Genomic DNA, 17,274 nt, shown 5'->3' on the forward strand with positions numbered 1-17,274 from the left:
GATTATTTAAATCCACTCCGTTCAAAAGTTTCCTTTGTCGACGAAAGCTTCAACGTTTCTCGGTTCCTCGCATTCCACTGCGACTGTGTTTTGTGCTGGCCTGTTTCCCTAGATTCTTAAATGAAACTTTGTTTGTACGTAAAGCACGTTGAAGTGTACGAGGAACAATTTCTTTTTCTTAGAATCTTATTGCGTAACATTCGTTCTTATATCTTACGATCTCGTTATCGCAGATGTATGTTTGAAAGGTTGAAATTGAAGACATAATTTAACCGGGATTTTTTATCGTTTTCGTGTCACGGCGCGTTACGAATTTGTTTTCGAGAGGCAAATTGGGAATGATTTTCACGGTATACCGTGGGAAAATCGATCGACGAGTGAAATAATGGAACCCCCGATAACGATCTACAGTAATATCCGTTTTCACGCCCGTGGACGTTGACGATCACGTCAAGGTAGATTAAACGTTGTCCCGATGAAAATGATTTACGACTGTATTATCGTTTAAACGAGGGAATAATGTTAATCTAGCGTAGCAGGTCGTTTTCGTGATAGGATGAAATATAGTTGATGTATTATGCATCTACTGAAAGACTGTGCCCGCTGTGAGTGTTCAATTTCATTTCGCGGAATAACCTTCTGTGCCTGAAATACTATAACGATGATAGAATGATAGTAATCAATTTATATTACCAATAATAATATTCTCAGTCTGGCAAAAAATACAAGTTGTAGAGGAGATTAGAGAATGCTTTAATCAATATAATTTATTTAAAAAATAATGTCGCAAATCGCAATTCTCTATCACGTTCAGTTCATAAATTACATTAATTAGAAATACGATATTATCAAACTTTAAATAAATATAACTTCTAAACTAAACGCGATAGGGATTTGTAGTTTGTGGTATTACTTTTCGAATAACTTATATTAAATGAAAACACGGTCAAATCGCGACGCTACCAAAATTGTAATCGTACCAATTTTTATTTGCCATGGAAATTACGTTATCGTTCTCTATTTATTATTTAAATCGAAGTCAGCCTAACTGTAGCTCTCGCCCCCATTGTACTCCTGATTTATGATCTTGACATTGAGACATCCGCTCACGAGGCGCCGTCGCGTACGGTTACTTTCGTAATCCATGACAATCTTTAACGCCCCAAGAGTCCACCACACGGGTGCCTCAATTCAAACATCAAACAACGCGAAACTAATCCAAACAGTTCACGACCCCGTGCAAACACGTAAACGAGATATCAGGTATACATAGTAAGAGCTCCCTCAACCGTGAAACCTCGGGGAAAGCTACCTCCAGCGGCCCGTTTATTTCTGGTCGCGTAACTTTCTGGACACCCCTTATTTGTATTGTGTCCGCGTTAGACAAAGGCATGTTTCGGCGCCGTCTCGTCGGGTATCTATTGATTGCAATTTGAGATGACGACGGACGGGCAAGCGCGCGCGTATCTCGCAAGAAACATCCACGAACTGTCCCCCCTTCCAATTTTCCTGAAACTTGTCAACTTCTAGCCAATTTTCGTACAACTTTTCACAGCAGCCAAAAATTTGGGGCGTGTCCGTCACTTTCCCGCAGTGGGTGACTCCATTTTAACCATATAGGTACACGTTTAGAATTACTCGATAAAATATTGGGTTCGTCAAAAAATTCGTTCGGGTTTTAAAGGATTTTTCTTAGAAGAGGAGATACACTTACTTCGTAACATACTGTCCATTTTGTTCTGCGAACTTTCCCCATCTTTTTGGCCAAATTCATGACTCCACGTTCGTAAAAGTTCGAGTCAAGTTAATAGCCATCTGAATTGCATAAGACCATTACCATAAACCCAACGAACTTTTTGATCAACCTAATAGTTCCTTGATGAAAGTCACCTACAGTGGGTGTAGAGAGTATTCGTACACCGATCAATTTCCAAAAAAACTATGTAAAATTGTAATTTATTAACTTATTTTTTATAAACAATGATATTCTACATATCCTCAGAAATCTCTAGAATAGATAGATTACAAAAAAAAATAGCTATTTATGTAAATTGCGAAATTAACAAGAAAAAAACAATTAATCGATAGAAATGTTGAAGCAATAAGTATTCGCACAACTGTTTAATGTTTAAAACTTCATTAAAAAAAAAAGAAATTTACTTTAATTTACAAGTATATAATACTTCCTTCGTGGGATTTCCTTTTGATTTTATAATTATTGTAACTTTTCTAAGCATTAAATTAACTAAATTATTAGTTATTCGAAATGGGATCTTTTTCCATTCCTCTATTAGAACCTTTTTTAAAAGTACTTTACTGAAAATTTGATGTTTTTTAATTGGTACGGAGCAATAAACTAATGTGTTTATATTACAAACTCTACTGTAAATGGTTCGTCATAAGAATCGTACAAATACTTATTGCATCTATACTTTTACCCACTTTTTGCATTGTTTTGTTAATTTCATAAATTATATTATCTAGTAAATGTTGTTCGGACTATATCTATCTTAGAGACTTCCGAGAATATGTAAAGTATCATTGATTATAAAAAAAGAAATTAAGAAACTACAATTCCACACAAAGGTTTTTTGGGAAATTGTGCGACCAACGTATTAAATCCAATTTCTTTCTGTTATTATCTGTCATGGCACATCGTCGAAGATGGAATCGAATATTTTATTTTATTCTTTATCTATTTTCTCCTTTACTCTGAAATCTTCTTTCTAACTTGATTGATAACTTTCTTCGTGGAATAGAATAGGGTGAAGCTCGAAAAGCAAGTATTCGTGTGGCTCCTCTTTAATGTCCAGAGTATCCTTGAACATCCTGGAACTAGGTCTTCGGGCGCCGCTTGTCCGCTATAAGAAATCCACCCCTAGGGACCTCGGGGTGTCTGAACTAGAAAAACAGGATCAGACGTCGGCTGATTTAAGTATTGGCCGCTCTGACACGGTTTCCCGGGATCTAACATAAATATGTACATCGCGAGCCATAAATTCGAAAGTGGGATCATGGAAATTCTGTAATTCGTATGCAGGGTTTCTTGCAGGACGCGAAGAAGACCCTTTTCCGTATTCAAGGAAGGAATAACGACGTTGTTTCAACTGCACGATTATTTACCTCTGCTTTTGTCGAAACGGTCATTCTCAGAGTTTACGAGTCTTTTTTTTTTCTTTCTTCTCAGTTTCAACACATTAGGAAAATTTCCTCCAGTTTCCCATCGGTTTGCTTTCCAACGTGGACATTTACTCGAATAAAATTACGAATTTCAAACGTTTCGAGTATTTTGAGCATGAATTTTGTGCTTGGAATGGATTCGAGCAGTCGCTTGATTTTATTCCTGTTATAGCTGCATGGGTCGAGAGAACGTCTTATATCTTCGAGGAATTTTATTCTCGCTCGATGAAGTTCAAGTTGCCCCTATCATTTGACCAGTCAATTCTGACGGAATAACCGAGTTGGCTATATACTCTTTGGTCTCGAGATAGTGCTGATATTTTTGCGGCTTCCAGAAACAATAGATTATATTTGAAATGGTGGAAGGTACAACTGATCCCTGAACAAGTGGCTGTAACGAAGCTTTACGAATCGAAGAAAATTGTACTTAATTCGAGCAAATGGTAGATTCCTCCCTCGATGTTCGTTCCTGTACACGGTGAATATTATTTCTTTTATTTAAAACGTATCAGTCTATTCTGTTGCAAATCGTATGCAATTGCTCGTCATTTTCCAAAGGCTCGATCGAGTATCGGAAAACTAAGCGAAGGAAGGAGCAGTCTGTCGATTTGCTATTTGCGATTTGCTTTACGTTCTATCCAAATAGACATCCCGTATTAACGCGACCCGACGAGATACAATCCCATTTTTTGGATCACCGCCAAAACCGCATTTTCTCTATAGTTCGAATCCTCCGTCACGCGTATGTAGCGATCGGTATCAAGGATTTCGAATGCATCGCAGGACTGTCGAGACTCGTACACATAGACATACATGTAATTTCTATGTGTACATTTATTAATGCAAATTGCCTTCGTGGATCACCATGTTTGAAATACTTTATTGTAGTTACGTATCATTTCGTAAATTACACTTCTCTCGTTCAGAAATTCAACTAAAAATAATTAACAATCTAGCTAAAAAACATTACATGCATATAATTTTGATGTGTACATTTATTAATGTAAATTGTCTTCATGGATCACTATGCTCGAAATATTTTATTGTAGTTACGTATCACTTCGTAAATTAAGCTTCTCTCGTTCAGAAATTCGACTAAAAATAATTAACAATCTAGCAAAAAAACATCGCATCTTCTCAACATTAAATCTACTTTAATACATCCATTTACATTAATTTTCTCAGGAATCTTTCACACGATCATTGTTCGTAAAAGTTTCGAGACCTTTCGACATCGTTATTCCCAATTTGAAGACACTACTCGTTTCGATCGATGCGAATAAATAAGGCTGTTTCCCCTATTGGACTCTAGAAGTGTCTCTAATTACCTGGCGACAGCTCACCGTTATTTGGGACACCCTTTTATTTTCCTGGCGACATTGTCTAAACTGCTTGGGTACGTAGGGTGTGCTGATTAAAATCAAGCAAGACTTAATTAGGCCGGTGTCATTAGGGGAAGGCATCCTACTCGATCTCGATAACGCGCCTCCGCTTGCTCAAGAACTCATTTACGTAACAAATTTTCCACCCTCTTTTGCGGGTAGCTGTGTACCCTCTGTATCCATCCTGGTGGAAAATTTTTTTTTTTTCGAGCCCTAGGAACGCTTGTTTGGGTACCGTGGTATCGGAAAATGCAACCTCCAGGAAAAAATCCTGAAGCAATTCGATCCCTTCGACGAAGGGACGCATTCTGCGACAATTATTGCCTCTCGTAACGCGCTGCTATTTTATTTTTTTATTTAACGACCTCATTCGCCATATTAAAAATAAAAATAATATGTAAGCGTAAGAATCGCGTTGCGCGAAAGCAGGATGAAAGGGTGAGGTTCAGCGAATATTCTCTTTTGCAACTTACCAAGTTACTTTTGTCGAACGTAAACACATTCCAAAATTAAATGTATCACATACACGAGAACTTTCTGTTACAACTTTTGTTGAAAGTAGAGGAATATCAGCTCTGAAGCAATTGATAAAGTCTCCGCTGGGATAATAATGAAGCTACAGATTCTGGATTTTGAGTCAGATTTTGTGTATTATTTAAAATTTAAATTGGAATGCTTTTCCTCCCGTCTATTGGCTACAAGTGCCACTTCGTTGTCGCCATACCAATGAAATCTACTCGGAGAAGATGAAATTGCAAATTCCGTGAAAAGGTCAAGGATTACCCGAACAAAGAGTGTCCCCAAAAAGTTCTCGAACATAATCAGAATTAATGGATTTATTGCAGCGTTCGTAGCGCGGCGAAAGCTTGTTTTCGTAAACAACCGTCAGAGTTGGTGGACTCTTTTTACGTCGCACGCAAAAACTGCACTCTGACATCGTACAATGAGATTCAGTTGAATGGAAAGAACCAATGATCGTTGTACTGTAAGTAATTGTTGCCCGTTAGCCTTGTCCATGAAAAGGCGGTGGAAGTTGGAGCGCGAATGACGCGCATGCATGCACTTTGTATTTATAGCCTTGCCGGTGCGACCCTATCAGAGCGAAAATTTAAGCACCTGAAATCCATCATTCGCTGCGGTATTGTTGCCAAATTCTTTCACCAGAGACTCCAGTGACGACGAAATGGAGCAGCGTTGGTATCGATTCGAGTTTAACTTTCGCCTCGCCAATCGTATCAACACTGGCTGGAACCATCAAGCTGCGAACGTAACGAAACGCCGATGATTAAATGTCAGACGTGGCTATGAATTCTGCCTGAGCAGACAGTATCGATGCTGGGAGCCAACTGAATGCTACAGTTTCTACCTAACGACTATACTCGGTTATCAGCTAAAGATAGCAGCAATAGGGACAGAAGCAGGAGGCTTTAGTGTCCGCGCAAAGACAATATTGGTATCGATCGGTTCGCGCAAAGAACACTCTCGTTTTGCTGGCGTTTTTGCTTGAGAAATTATATCGCATGATTTTTCTTTTATGCTGCTTTGAGATCCTTTATTGATCGAAGCTTCTTCTCTGGTTTCTTTTGTGATGGTGTTCTAAATGTTGTCGGGGCCTCAGAGATCGAGGTCTGGATCGCTCACCTTTCAGAGGCCCCTGGAATATTTATCAAAAATGATCCACCGTGGAACAAGCAATGTAATCATATTTCGTTCGTTAGTTGTGAAGCTACTGATAGTCACGGAATCGCAGGAAAATAATGTGCATCTAAAAAGTACATAATTTTGTTTGATACAAATCAGTGAAAACATGCTTGGTATACAAAGCCTGGTTGCAGGATAGGTCTGTCGAAAAGAATAGATGAAGGCCCGATTGAAATGTAATTTATTTTCATTAAATATATAACCGTGTTACGCGATCAAAGTATTGCCTTGTTGCTTACTCCGCCCGACAATTACAAAAACATCACATTGCCGGACGGTTACAAATAGTCAGCCTGTAGAGTACGAGAACGAGTGATTCGAAGTGATTAAACCGACTGCAATTGACAGATGAGACTCGTTGCGTGTACGCTGGCCCAACGAATCCTTCCTTATTTACATGTCCAAGTGGATCAGATCCTATAAAATATGTACGATGATAATTATATTGCTACCGATCACCCCCAATGTTTCCGTTGCCAATGATATCCCAAGGGAAAAACCTATGTTGACTTTTCACCTTTGAAGCACATGTTCCAATGAGAATTTTACTCCAAAAACTCGGTCTCTCGCTAAAAAGATATAAATCGTACAAAATCAGACGGAGAATAAAGATTGAAAGGAATCGGAATGCTTCAAAGGGTCGCGTTACGGTTCGTTATCGGATGTCTCAAAGTGTTGATTGTTGGCATAATCACGTTCGTTAGCGCCGCTTTTATTTCGTGATTGGTTACGTATCAAATTGAGAAAGGCAGACGAATCTCTGTGGCGAGGACAGCCAAACACAGATCTGCCAAAACTAGTACGAGTATGGACATACAATATCGATAAATATAATGTATATATTAGTATATAAATAACACGATCCTTTACACTAGAGTACAAGGTGTATATACATGTACGATGGATGGAGTCTTCGTAAAAGTTACCGGAGCATCGAAGATTTCTCCTTAACTCTAATTATGTTTCAATCCTCGCGGCGCACTTATCTCAACGACTCCTATTGTCCTTGCGTCGTTCTAGCGATTTCTTAATGCAAAAGTAGGAAAATAGCGAGGGATTCGGCGCGAATCGTGCTCAATCTTGCATGAGACGGACCTGCGATCGAAGGTCTCTTTGGTGGAGAGGACGGAGAAACGATAAGCAAGTTTCCAAAGTCAATTCAACCGATGAAGTCTGTCGTAAATATAGGATAACCTTAGCAGCCCGCTGATCAATGCAATTAGGCGTTGACGTCGTACTATCGTTTTTTAAACCTCATCTATACCACTTTCGCTAAGAAAACATTTTCTAAACAGTTAAGTACAAGACACGCAACAACATTGCTTCTCGGGATAGAATTTAATCTTTTGCCTGATGGTCTTCTATCGGTGTCTTCGATAGTTTAAGATCACAAGTGCTATCGATGCTCTCTATCACAAGAAAAATCAAAATACTTCTTCGATGTTATTGCCCTAATCATTTGTTTACGAGTGACCAGATTCTTTTCGCGGAATCGTACAGGGGTGCGATTTCGTTCTGGTTCCACTCTGTTCGAGTAACGTCGCGCTCTCGGAGCATTGAACGACGGTGGAACACGTTTTCAGTGGATTTCACGAAGCTCTTTACGAAATGAAACTTGATCGTTGAACAACTTTTACATCCAGATTTGAATTCTTTGCGTGAATCGAATCGTGTTCATTGTTGGTAACCATTCGTCTGGGTTTGACCTTCCTGGCTATCTATACTATAGCCAGTAATGCTATCTGGACTTTGTAGAGATGCTGCGTAGAGTGGATTCACTGGTGTGGAATTTGTGTCGAATTGGGTCGAGTCATAAACACTGTGATTCTGCGAACAAAAGAATATTTCGTGTTGCACTTTTCAACGAAAGAGTGAACCGTTGTAATCGTCAGCATCATAAGGAATATAACGCCACTGAACAATCTACTATTGAAACTGTAAAAGAGATTTGAATATTCTTGAAACGTTTCTTGTTAAAAAGTCATCTCGTCCACTGGCGCTATACGTTGAACTTTTAGTATTACGATTGCACACATACGACGAAAGATCGCAAACACTTCTAAGCCGAGTGCAAAATCTTTTTCACGATTATATAAGGTGCAACAATTGTTTGCAAACTAAAAAGAAGCAGACGGTAGCATTCGTGAAAGGGACAAATCAATTGCAACACAAAATTGAAGTGTTAGCGTTATCCACTGCCTTGTTAGTGTAAATAAATAAAACCAAGTACATTGGCTACATTAATAAGTTTAATTAAATCTAAACATGCTATATATACAGATAATAAAGCATTTGTGCGCTTCTCTATTGTACACTACGATACATCTAATTGTTAACAAACACATGTAATTCCGATGTCCCATATTTTACTGTTCCAATCGTTAAAATCAATTGAAAAGCTAAACTATTTCTTATATACAACTATACGTAATAACTTAGACTTTATGACGATAGCTCTAATGAATATTTATAACGACTCAGTCTGTGTGTACGTCTTCGTGCCGTAAGGAGAAGGACTGGGACCTGCCTCGTTATCTCTATGAGACTTGTGGGCGCTTGAAGTTTTCAAGGAGAACAAGTAATCGCTCAAACCATTGGATTCTTTTTTCTTCGAATCCTTTTTTCGTATCTTAAACGATTCTTTACTCGTTAACGCGGAAAACGTAGAAAGTAATTGTTATGTGGCATTCGAAGTATCAATCAAATCCGATGGATTTTCTTTATCACTCTCGGAATTTTCAGTGACAAAATATTGTCTCAAAGGACTCGATTCTTTCGTTTCGGAAACGTTTCCCGACGTTTGAGCAACATTCTTCAATAAAGGCTCCTGAACAAGGGTACTATCTTTCACATCTGAATCGTGACTACTGCTATCCAAAATAGATTGTAACGTATTCTCGAGCGGTGGGATTTCTGAAAATTGGGTTGGTATGTTCCCTTCAGACTTTTTCCTATCGTGCTCCAAACTACTCTTTCTGGTGAGCGTAAATAAATTCGTGTTGCTATCGTTCACCTTGGGTTTGTAAACAAAGTTACTAGCAGTGGTCGGTGAAAATAATAGATTCGAGACGCTACTGGACCCGCCATACACGAATTGCGATATGGAAGTACTCCTCCAAGTCGTGTTAGGGAATTTTAGATCGGACGAACTCTTTTTGGAATCGATACAATTGTCGGATTTGGTCAGGGGGTAATTTTTTAATTCGGAGACACCTTTCTCTGCGCCGACACGTCCAGCGAAACTTTTAATGCCGGATGTGGATCGATATAAAGCAGTCGGGGATTCGTAAGTGTGTCCGCTACCGCTTCGAGAATCTTTGATGGATGATAGGGAGTGTAAGGAAGTTTTATGTTTCAGTGGAGATGTTTTTAATGTCTGTGAATCGTATAAGGGCATGTAAATAGACGCAGTATGGACCTGATAAATATAATCGCTGTCTGTTTTTAATGAGGAGAAACTCTGTTGATGCGGCAATGACACTGTGTCTTCATCCATTGCATCGTCTACTTGTGCCTTGTACGAGAACATTATCGACGGTTGAGAGACCCTAAAATAAAACTCATTAAATAGTCACTGTATAGATTTTCAATACCTTAAACGTACCTAGACGCGACAACTTACCCGAAAACTTCAGACAGGAATGTGTGATAAACCAAAGGTGTAAAAAGAGTCAAATAAACAGCTGCAGTAAAATCCACGATACATAATCCTATAGGATTCTGTGTATAATTTAAAAAGCCTGCGCCAATTGATTGTACTAAGTCTAGCATGGCCAATGTACCAGCATAAATGTAAAAACTTTTCTTTGCTGCAACAAAAGTTCCATCATAGTATTCAAGACATATACAGAATAAGGATCAACCACGTATTGGCATCAACATACTTGGAAGAGTTAACCGATCTCTTAACCGCGTCCATGGCAGTATTAATATAAAAAGATATATCTGGAATAAGATTGTAGTAAGTAACGGAATAATTCGTAATAAATTAATCGTATCGCAGCAGAAACTTACCATTGTGAAAACAATACTGCTGCAAAACCAAAACATCATACCACCATGACCAAATACATAAAAATCTCTACTAGGTATATGGAATGTATCATCTGGTAAAACTAGTTCCAATGTTCCTTGAGTTACCGTGAAAGCCAGTGATATGAACGACGTGGCAAGTAGTACTCTACGAATACTTGAGCGACTATCTAAGTGTCCTATGGAAAGAGACCATGTATTTGGAACGTTTGATAACCAGTTTTGAACAATATTTGAATAAACTCACCGAAAGCCAAACCGAAAATAACGACACTCATCTCTGTGGATAACAAGAAAAATCTTACTGTTACCCACAGTACTTTATCTGCTTTACCACCAGCGGTAGTCGCCGCATTTACACTCATCGAAACAACACATCGTATCACCGAAATTACTACATTACAAATGACAAGTCCATAAAATGCTAAGTATATCGGACTACTCGTTGCTCGTAATTTAAGCCTTGCTCTGTTAAATCTTACCGCAATGAATAAAAGAAACAAGAGATTCGGTACCAATATGATAGTATCCCATATTCGTACTCTGGAAAATAGAAACGGATCTGTACAGTGGAATCAAATCATTTTTACTTCTCTACATACCTTGAGTCTTTAATTTCTTTGTATAAGATGAATTTGCAAAAATGCTCTTCATCGTTCATCGGCGAACTAACATTAGGAATCATTGTACTGCTTAAGTCATACGTATGTATCCAACTTTCAGAAACCTGTTCACGTACTGCACCATACATACTTTTTGGTTTGTTGTATATGTTAGACTCCGACCATCTCTCAAGTTTTCACTGACAAACAAATAAATAACAATATGTATACAATGGCGTACAAACATTTCCAAGTGAGTAACCTTTCCACTTTTTTTTTCAAAAGCAAAACTTAAAGAAATCTTCATTTACATCGAGTTTAAGAGTTGCGGAAGAATGGTACAAGGAAGATGAATGCTGATACACTCCAATTGTAAATATCATTCACCTTTCATAGTATCTTTTTGCATGTTATATTTATATTAATAGTTTCTTTAACTCTTGCTTTTGGAAGAAACAGAGAAAAAATCATCAAATCGTCAATTTTTGCACGTCACTGTAAGTTCTCTCTATGGCAGAGTTCTGCGATACTTTCACAATAACAAAATAAATATAGCTTCTCTTTTCCAAATATTTAGAAGATAGAAATTTCCTTACTGCTTTGTTCGAACTAATCACCATAAACCACAGCACTCTGCTTACTGACATAATAAACATAACCTCAAAATACTTGGCACTTTTCCCGAATCGCGACCTTCGTTCTCGATAGGATGTGACGAGCGATCAACGTAATCGCATAAACAAATAGTCGACTAGAAACCTTCCCACGGAATAAATCTAAATCCTCCGTTTAAAAGGACGAAAATCGATAAGCGGCACCCTATTGTATAGCTGTCAAATCGACGAGGTAGAACGATAAATCACCACCTACTACTCTAATTAATCGCCTCTAATCGAATAACGCCACGGTATCGCTAAGTGGACTCACCGTACACGAAATCGCCGTACTCATCCTGATCGTCGTTGAAAATTACTCGCTTTCCCTTGGTCTGCTCTCGTGCATCCACTTGCGTTGCGTGTTTCGCAGTTTTTTTCCGCTGCTTACCACTGTTTGACTCTTTGTCTTATCCGCACAGAGTCGCACGGGACGATTGGCATCGTGCTATGAGATACCAGTATCCATCCTGTCCAGTCAGCTTTTCGTCGATGACCTCGGCTCTACAATTTTCCTTTTTTTCTTCCTGTCCCAGTAAAGCCACACAGAGCAACCGAAGACCGTGTATTTGATAGCCACTAGCAGAAACGCGTTACGAAGTGCGCGTGACTGCGTATAGAGTTTGACGTTTCTCTTGGACCCGTTCGTGTTCGACGAAAACAGCGGACCATCAAAAGGTGTTTCCAGGTGACGCCACGATTTAATGCCTATCATAAAGACTATCGGTGCGATGTCTTCTTCTTCTTTCGCGATTTCTTTTTTTTTTTAAGCACGCACGAAGCTTGCGAACGATTGCTCCCAAGCGAATCACAAGCGAATACGCTTTCACTGAATTATTACGACGTAACGTTAGAGTGGAAGCCTTCTGTCAGGTTAGGTACAGTGGCGCACTATACCACCACGGGGCCCAAGACAAAACGGAATTCGAGGGGCCCCGCTCAAGGAGAAAATGAGTGAAAGATAATTTTAAATTCAATGTCGTCTTATCGAAGGAATAAAGCAAAAAGATTACCTAACATACGGGAGATATATCTAATCTGGAGCAATAACTCCGAAATAATGCACGTACCTGAACACGTTGTCTAATGAGTAGAGAAAGTTTAATACAGGTGCTACTTGAATTATTTAGTACATTCAAGAAGATACTTTAATTATCACCTCAGCACAGTGCACGCGTCAATTGTTCTTTAAATCACTTACCAGAAGAACGAGTTTGTATAACAATCATTTCTGTGGCTCTCTTTGATCAGGGCCTTAAGCAAATGTTTCTCTTATCTGCAGTATAACGTGTCACTGATTAGACGTTAACAAAACATTCTAGAATGACCCCGGTTTGCTCGTAAAACTGGAAAATACCATGTTCCTCGCTCTGTTTCCTATCCCGTCCATTGCACAGTCTGTTTATTATTTCACCCGCACAAAAGAAAAACTCGTATATATTTTCACGTGTGTGTATAGGTTTCAACGTTTCTGGTTGTACGATTATATGTATAATGACCGTTGATTATACGAGGAATTTGCTGAAAACCGTTCATCGGGATATCCTTCCACCCGAGCCGGGTCAGAGTTTTTTGATCCAAGGCGATTACGAATATTGGCACTACGGGTGCGATGGCTTTAACGATAAGGTCTGTAATCGAACACTTTCCTTAATACGAATCACTGAACTGCAACATCCGATACGGCACGTAACGTTGCAGGGAATAATCTTGTGTAAGATTTCAAATATGCTTGAAATATTTCTATTATAATAGTCGAATGTATATAGGGATGGGGGTGCGGATATAGAACGCTTCAAACGATCTGTTCGTGGATCATAAAGAACAGGAACTTGGAGCAATCTGTTCCTAGCATCAGAAGCATACAGGAAATTCTTGTCGCATTGGAGGACAAGGAGAGGTCCTTCATCGGTTCAAGGGAGTGGATAGGAAGTTTCGAAGTAAGCTAGAGTTAATACTCCTTCCATCGATCGTTTATGCAAATCCTTATCGTCCTAGTCTACATAAAAATACAATTATTATTCGTAATTTCGTACTTTCCTTGCGTTAAGGCCCCATACCACAGTGCACGCGCGGTAAGTGGGTATTTTTAATCATTTTTTCGAGCAAACGGTAAATGTTTTTTTTTTTCATTGATACTTCTACCCAATGTATACATAAATAAGACACTACACAAATTTTCACAGACAATTTTCGTTCTTTATGAATAAAAATTAAATAGAAGGGGACCCTTTATAAAGAAATCCCTACGTGGTGCCGTAAACCTATACGTCTAGTTTATAAATATATATTTCTTTTTTCTTCTGACGAACCGTATAGCTTAATCGCTGTCAACTACCAAGCAGCAACTTCGGCAGAGTGTAGCGGCGTATACCGCAAACTATTCGTATTATTTGGATAAGGAAATTTGTGTAGTGTCTTATTTATGTACAGTGGATGTAGAATGTATTCGTACACCGATCAATTTCCCAAAAAACTTTTGTGTGAAATTGTAGTTTCTTAACTTCTTTTTTTATAATCAATAATATTTTACATATTCTCGGAAGTCTCTAAGATAGATATAGTCCAAACAACATTTACTAGTTAATATAATTTGTGAAATTAACAAATAAATGCGAAAAGTGGGTAAAAGTATAGAAGTAATAAGTATTTGTACGATACTTATGACGAACCATTCACAGTAGAGTTTGTAACGTAAACACATTAGTTTATTGCTCCGTACGAATTAGAAAACATCAAATTTCCAGAAAAGTACTTTTAACATTTCTGTCGATTAATTGTTTTTTTTCTTGTTAATTTCGCAATTTACATAAATAGCTATTTTTTTGTTGTAATCTATCTATTCTAGAGATTTCCGAGAATATGTAGAATGTCATTGTTTATCAAAAATAAGTTAATAAATTACAATTTTACACAGTCTTTTTGGAAATTGATCAGTGTACGAATACTTTCTGCTCCCACTGTATATTGGATAGAAGTATCAATGACAAAAAAAACATTCATCGTTTGCTCGAAAAAAATGATTAAAAATACACCCACTTACCGCGCGCGCACTGTGGTATGAGGCCTTAATCGATGATGTGGAAATTATCGTTTTCAATTCTTTAATTGAATTCGAACGATAAATGATTAAAGTGATTATATCCACGATATAGTCGATAAGAAATCGATAGAGCAATGAACGTGACTAATAATTCGTAGGTATGCCTCGTGCTGAATCACTTGTACGACGTTCTCAGTAAGATCGTTCACGTCCCAAGTGGCAAAACGTTATCAGACCAGATACCCGCTATCAAAGGACACTTCGAGGAATTCGGTAGCCCCCTGATGATGGGTGGTGACCGAGATTGTTCTAGCAAATGCGTTGTGGGAGTTCACCAAGCCGCGAAGAACACCTACCTGCTGATCGTGGATCCACATTTCGTCGGCACAGCGAAAACCATCGAACAGTTGGAAAACTATCATTGGGTGAAATGGCAAAACCTGAAAAACTTCGTCGACAGTTCATTCTACAACCTCTGTTTGCCTCAAGTTAAATGTATAGCAACGACTAACAAATAATAATAAAATAATACGAATACATACGATTTCTATAAATACAGTAAATGAATTTCCAACAAATCCCTTACTTAGTAATAATATTGTTTCGATACTTAACTGTACAAAAATAACATTCCTGTATCACATTATCCTACATTCGTTTTAAACCACTGATCAATCGCCTAATCGGTATTTAATATCAAACAAACTCCCTGCAGGACCCAGTGCGAAATGTGTTCCGACGTGGCAAGGTCCGCTTCGAAGACTAAACCTACTCCCATCGCGTTGCGTCGATTGGACGTCGTGTACACAGGCGTTTTGAAAGTATTCTACGGTATACAAAACCTTGTCATCGAATATCTAAGTAGCTCGAATTAACGAAACGGTTTAATTCGGTGTACCTGAAGCTTGAGTCTGTGAGCTTCGATTGGAATGATGGTGAGCACTGGCAGCTCTTCGACTAGAATTTTTGGGTGTGATCTCTTCAGACACCTCTCCTGTATGTCCCATCTAGCACCTTCCAGATACAAACCGCTGACGTAGCAACCCTGCATGAATTTCTTTCAATTAATTTACGTTGAGGATATGCGACTACCATCTATCGAACGAACGTTAATAACTTTGGTAATCTTTGGTATCTGTTGTATTTTTACCTGATCTGGCCTCTCTTCCACCTGGTCAGACTTGCTGTACCTGGACACCTCCGTGTAGATGAGCGAGCGATCGAGGGACCAATCGTTTCTGCGACAAGTCATTTGCACGAGAGCCGCTAAATAGGTTTCTGGAATGTGAAGGCCAGCTATCCAAAGAACTATAGGCTCGTTCGCGCCAGACTGAAAAGTTTCGAAGATAATTCGCAATATTAGGAATTAGAAGTTTATTTAGACGCAGTATCGGGTCCCTTCTCCTAGGAAAGCGACGATTTATGGAGGCCCCGTCTGTCTTACCCAATCAGTGTACTGTTGTATTCTCTTTTCGAAGTGTTCCATCCAACCAGCGAGGTTCTTCCTCGTGTCTGGCGCTAATCTGGCCCATTCTTTTGGCAACACGCCATTGTACAACGCTGTAGCCACGCTCTCCAGCATTGTGTCCATTCCAATTTCACCAGCAACAGCCTGAAATTACATTATTCGTCACGTTATTAGACAAAAGCGCGCAGTTTTAAAAGTACCTTCCTCAATTGCGTCAGGGTCCTATTCATCGTACTAATTAACTTGTTAAACCTCTCCAGTTCTTGGAATAGGACGATCGCCATTGGCGTCACGGCTATTCCGAACGCTTTCTTCACTTTGATCAGATCGTACTCGGTAGGGACCTTGTTCAATATCTCTTTTGCTATGTTGTCGATGAATTCGTCTTTGCTTATCCCAGTACCACTGATCGCTAAGATTTCGGTATTTTTGTTGTATTAACATTGACCGGCATATTAATTGTAATCATTTTTTAGTCGTAGAAGTAACTTACTCGTTCCATTCAAGCGGACTAAAATTATAACAGTAGGGTTTATTTGAATTTTCACAAAATAAAATAAATAAAGAAGGTAGTATTGAACAAGCTCTTCGATTAACGCTTGGACCCAACTATTTTCATCGTCGTCAGGATCGCACTTCACGAATAATATTCCTTCAAATCACTTTTAATAAGCATACCAACTTGTTCAAGACCACACGACTGTTCTACTTGTTTTTAATTTGAAATTTATTTGAAGGGGTATATTTTTAACATTTGCAGGCACTTACCAGTTTGTGGTTGTAGTTCTATAAGATTGTTCCACATTTCCTTCACTGCCTCGGTGAAGTACCCAATTTCGGCGTTTGGGTGGAGTCCAAAGACTTCCGGTGAGTTCACCAGCGGGAGTTCCTGTATGACCTTCAGGTAATCGTCACGTACTCCTTCGGGTGGTATCACGTAATCAACGTGCTCGTCGCGATAGAAATGGAAGGGTTGGAAGACGTCGAATAAAAAGTCTCCAAAATACTCGTCCATGTAGGTCTCGGATACTCGACGATCGTAGCTGTCTATCACTCTTCCGCCATACATCACCTGACCATTCGATCGAATTGCATTTTCAAACAAATTCACAATTACAAGAAATATAGATTTAACAAGATAGATTAGACACAGAATATAGATTTCGAACACTGCGAGTAAAGATATTCGTTCTGGATATAAATGTTATGATTG

The 17,274-nt window shown here is 38.7% G+C and overlaps 2 protein-coding genes and 1 pseudogene across 4 annotated transcripts; 1 reads left to right on the forward strand and 2 right to left on the reverse strand.

Annotated features, from left to right (window-relative positions):
* Nucleotides 1–6,427: 6,427 nt before the first annotated feature.
* LOC128886398 (transmembrane protein adipocyte-associated 1 homolog) lies at nucleotides 6,428–11,966 on the reverse strand. Of its 2 annotated transcripts, XM_054141267.1 has the most exons (8): nucleotides 11,825–11,966; nucleotides 10,898–11,097; nucleotides 10,543–10,838; nucleotides 10,278–10,474; nucleotides 10,148–10,208; nucleotides 9,886–10,072; nucleotides 9,682–9,811; nucleotides 6,428–8,090 (listed from the first exon to the last, which is right to left on the reverse strand). In XM_054141267.1, the coding sequence occupies exons 2-8, from the start codon at nucleotides 11,044–11,046 to the stop codon at nucleotides 7,938–7,940; spliced, it is 1,173 nt and encodes a 390-aa protein (XP_053997242.1). In that variant the 5' UTR covers nucleotides 11,047–11,097; nucleotides 11,825–11,966; the 3' UTR covers nucleotides 6,428–7,937. The 2 variants fall into 2 exon arrangements, with proteins under 2 accessions (XP_053997242.1, XP_053997241.1); XM_054141266.1 differs by lacking the exon at nucleotides 6,428–8,090 and having other exon boundaries at nucleotides 8,491–9,811.
* Nucleotides 11,967–12,098: 132 nt separating this feature from the next.
* Nucleotides 12,099–15,147, forward strand: LOC128886427 (ufm1-specific protease 1). Of its 2 annotated transcripts, none has more exons than XM_054141349.1 (4): nucleotides 12,099–12,238; nucleotides 13,010–13,179; nucleotides 13,320–13,490; nucleotides 14,752–15,147. In XM_054141349.1, the coding sequence occupies exons 2-4, from the start codon at nucleotides 13,045–13,047 to the stop codon at nucleotides 15,109–15,111; spliced, it is 666 nt and encodes a 221-aa protein (XP_053997324.1). In that variant the 5' UTR covers nucleotides 12,099–12,238; nucleotides 13,010–13,044; the 3' UTR covers nucleotides 15,112–15,147. The 2 variants fall into 2 exon arrangements, with proteins under 2 accessions (XP_053997324.1, XP_053997323.1); XM_054141348.1 differs by lacking the exon at nucleotides 12,099–12,238 and adding an exon at nucleotides 12,532–12,660.
* Nucleotides 15,148–15,155: 8 nt separating this feature from the next.
* LOC128886289 (dynein axonemal heavy chain 10-like) overlaps nucleotides 15,156–17,274 on the reverse strand; it is a 27,302-nt pseudogene continuing 25,183 nt past the window's right edge.

This window comes from Hylaeus anthracinus, unplaced genomic scaffold (genome assembly GCF_026225885.1).
Source record: "Hylaeus anthracinus isolate JK02 unplaced genomic scaffold, UHH_iyHylAnth1.0_haploid 11982, whole genome shotgun sequence".
Taxonomy (NCBI): Eukaryota; Metazoa; Arthropoda; class Insecta; order Hymenoptera; family Colletidae; genus Hylaeus; species Hylaeus anthracinus.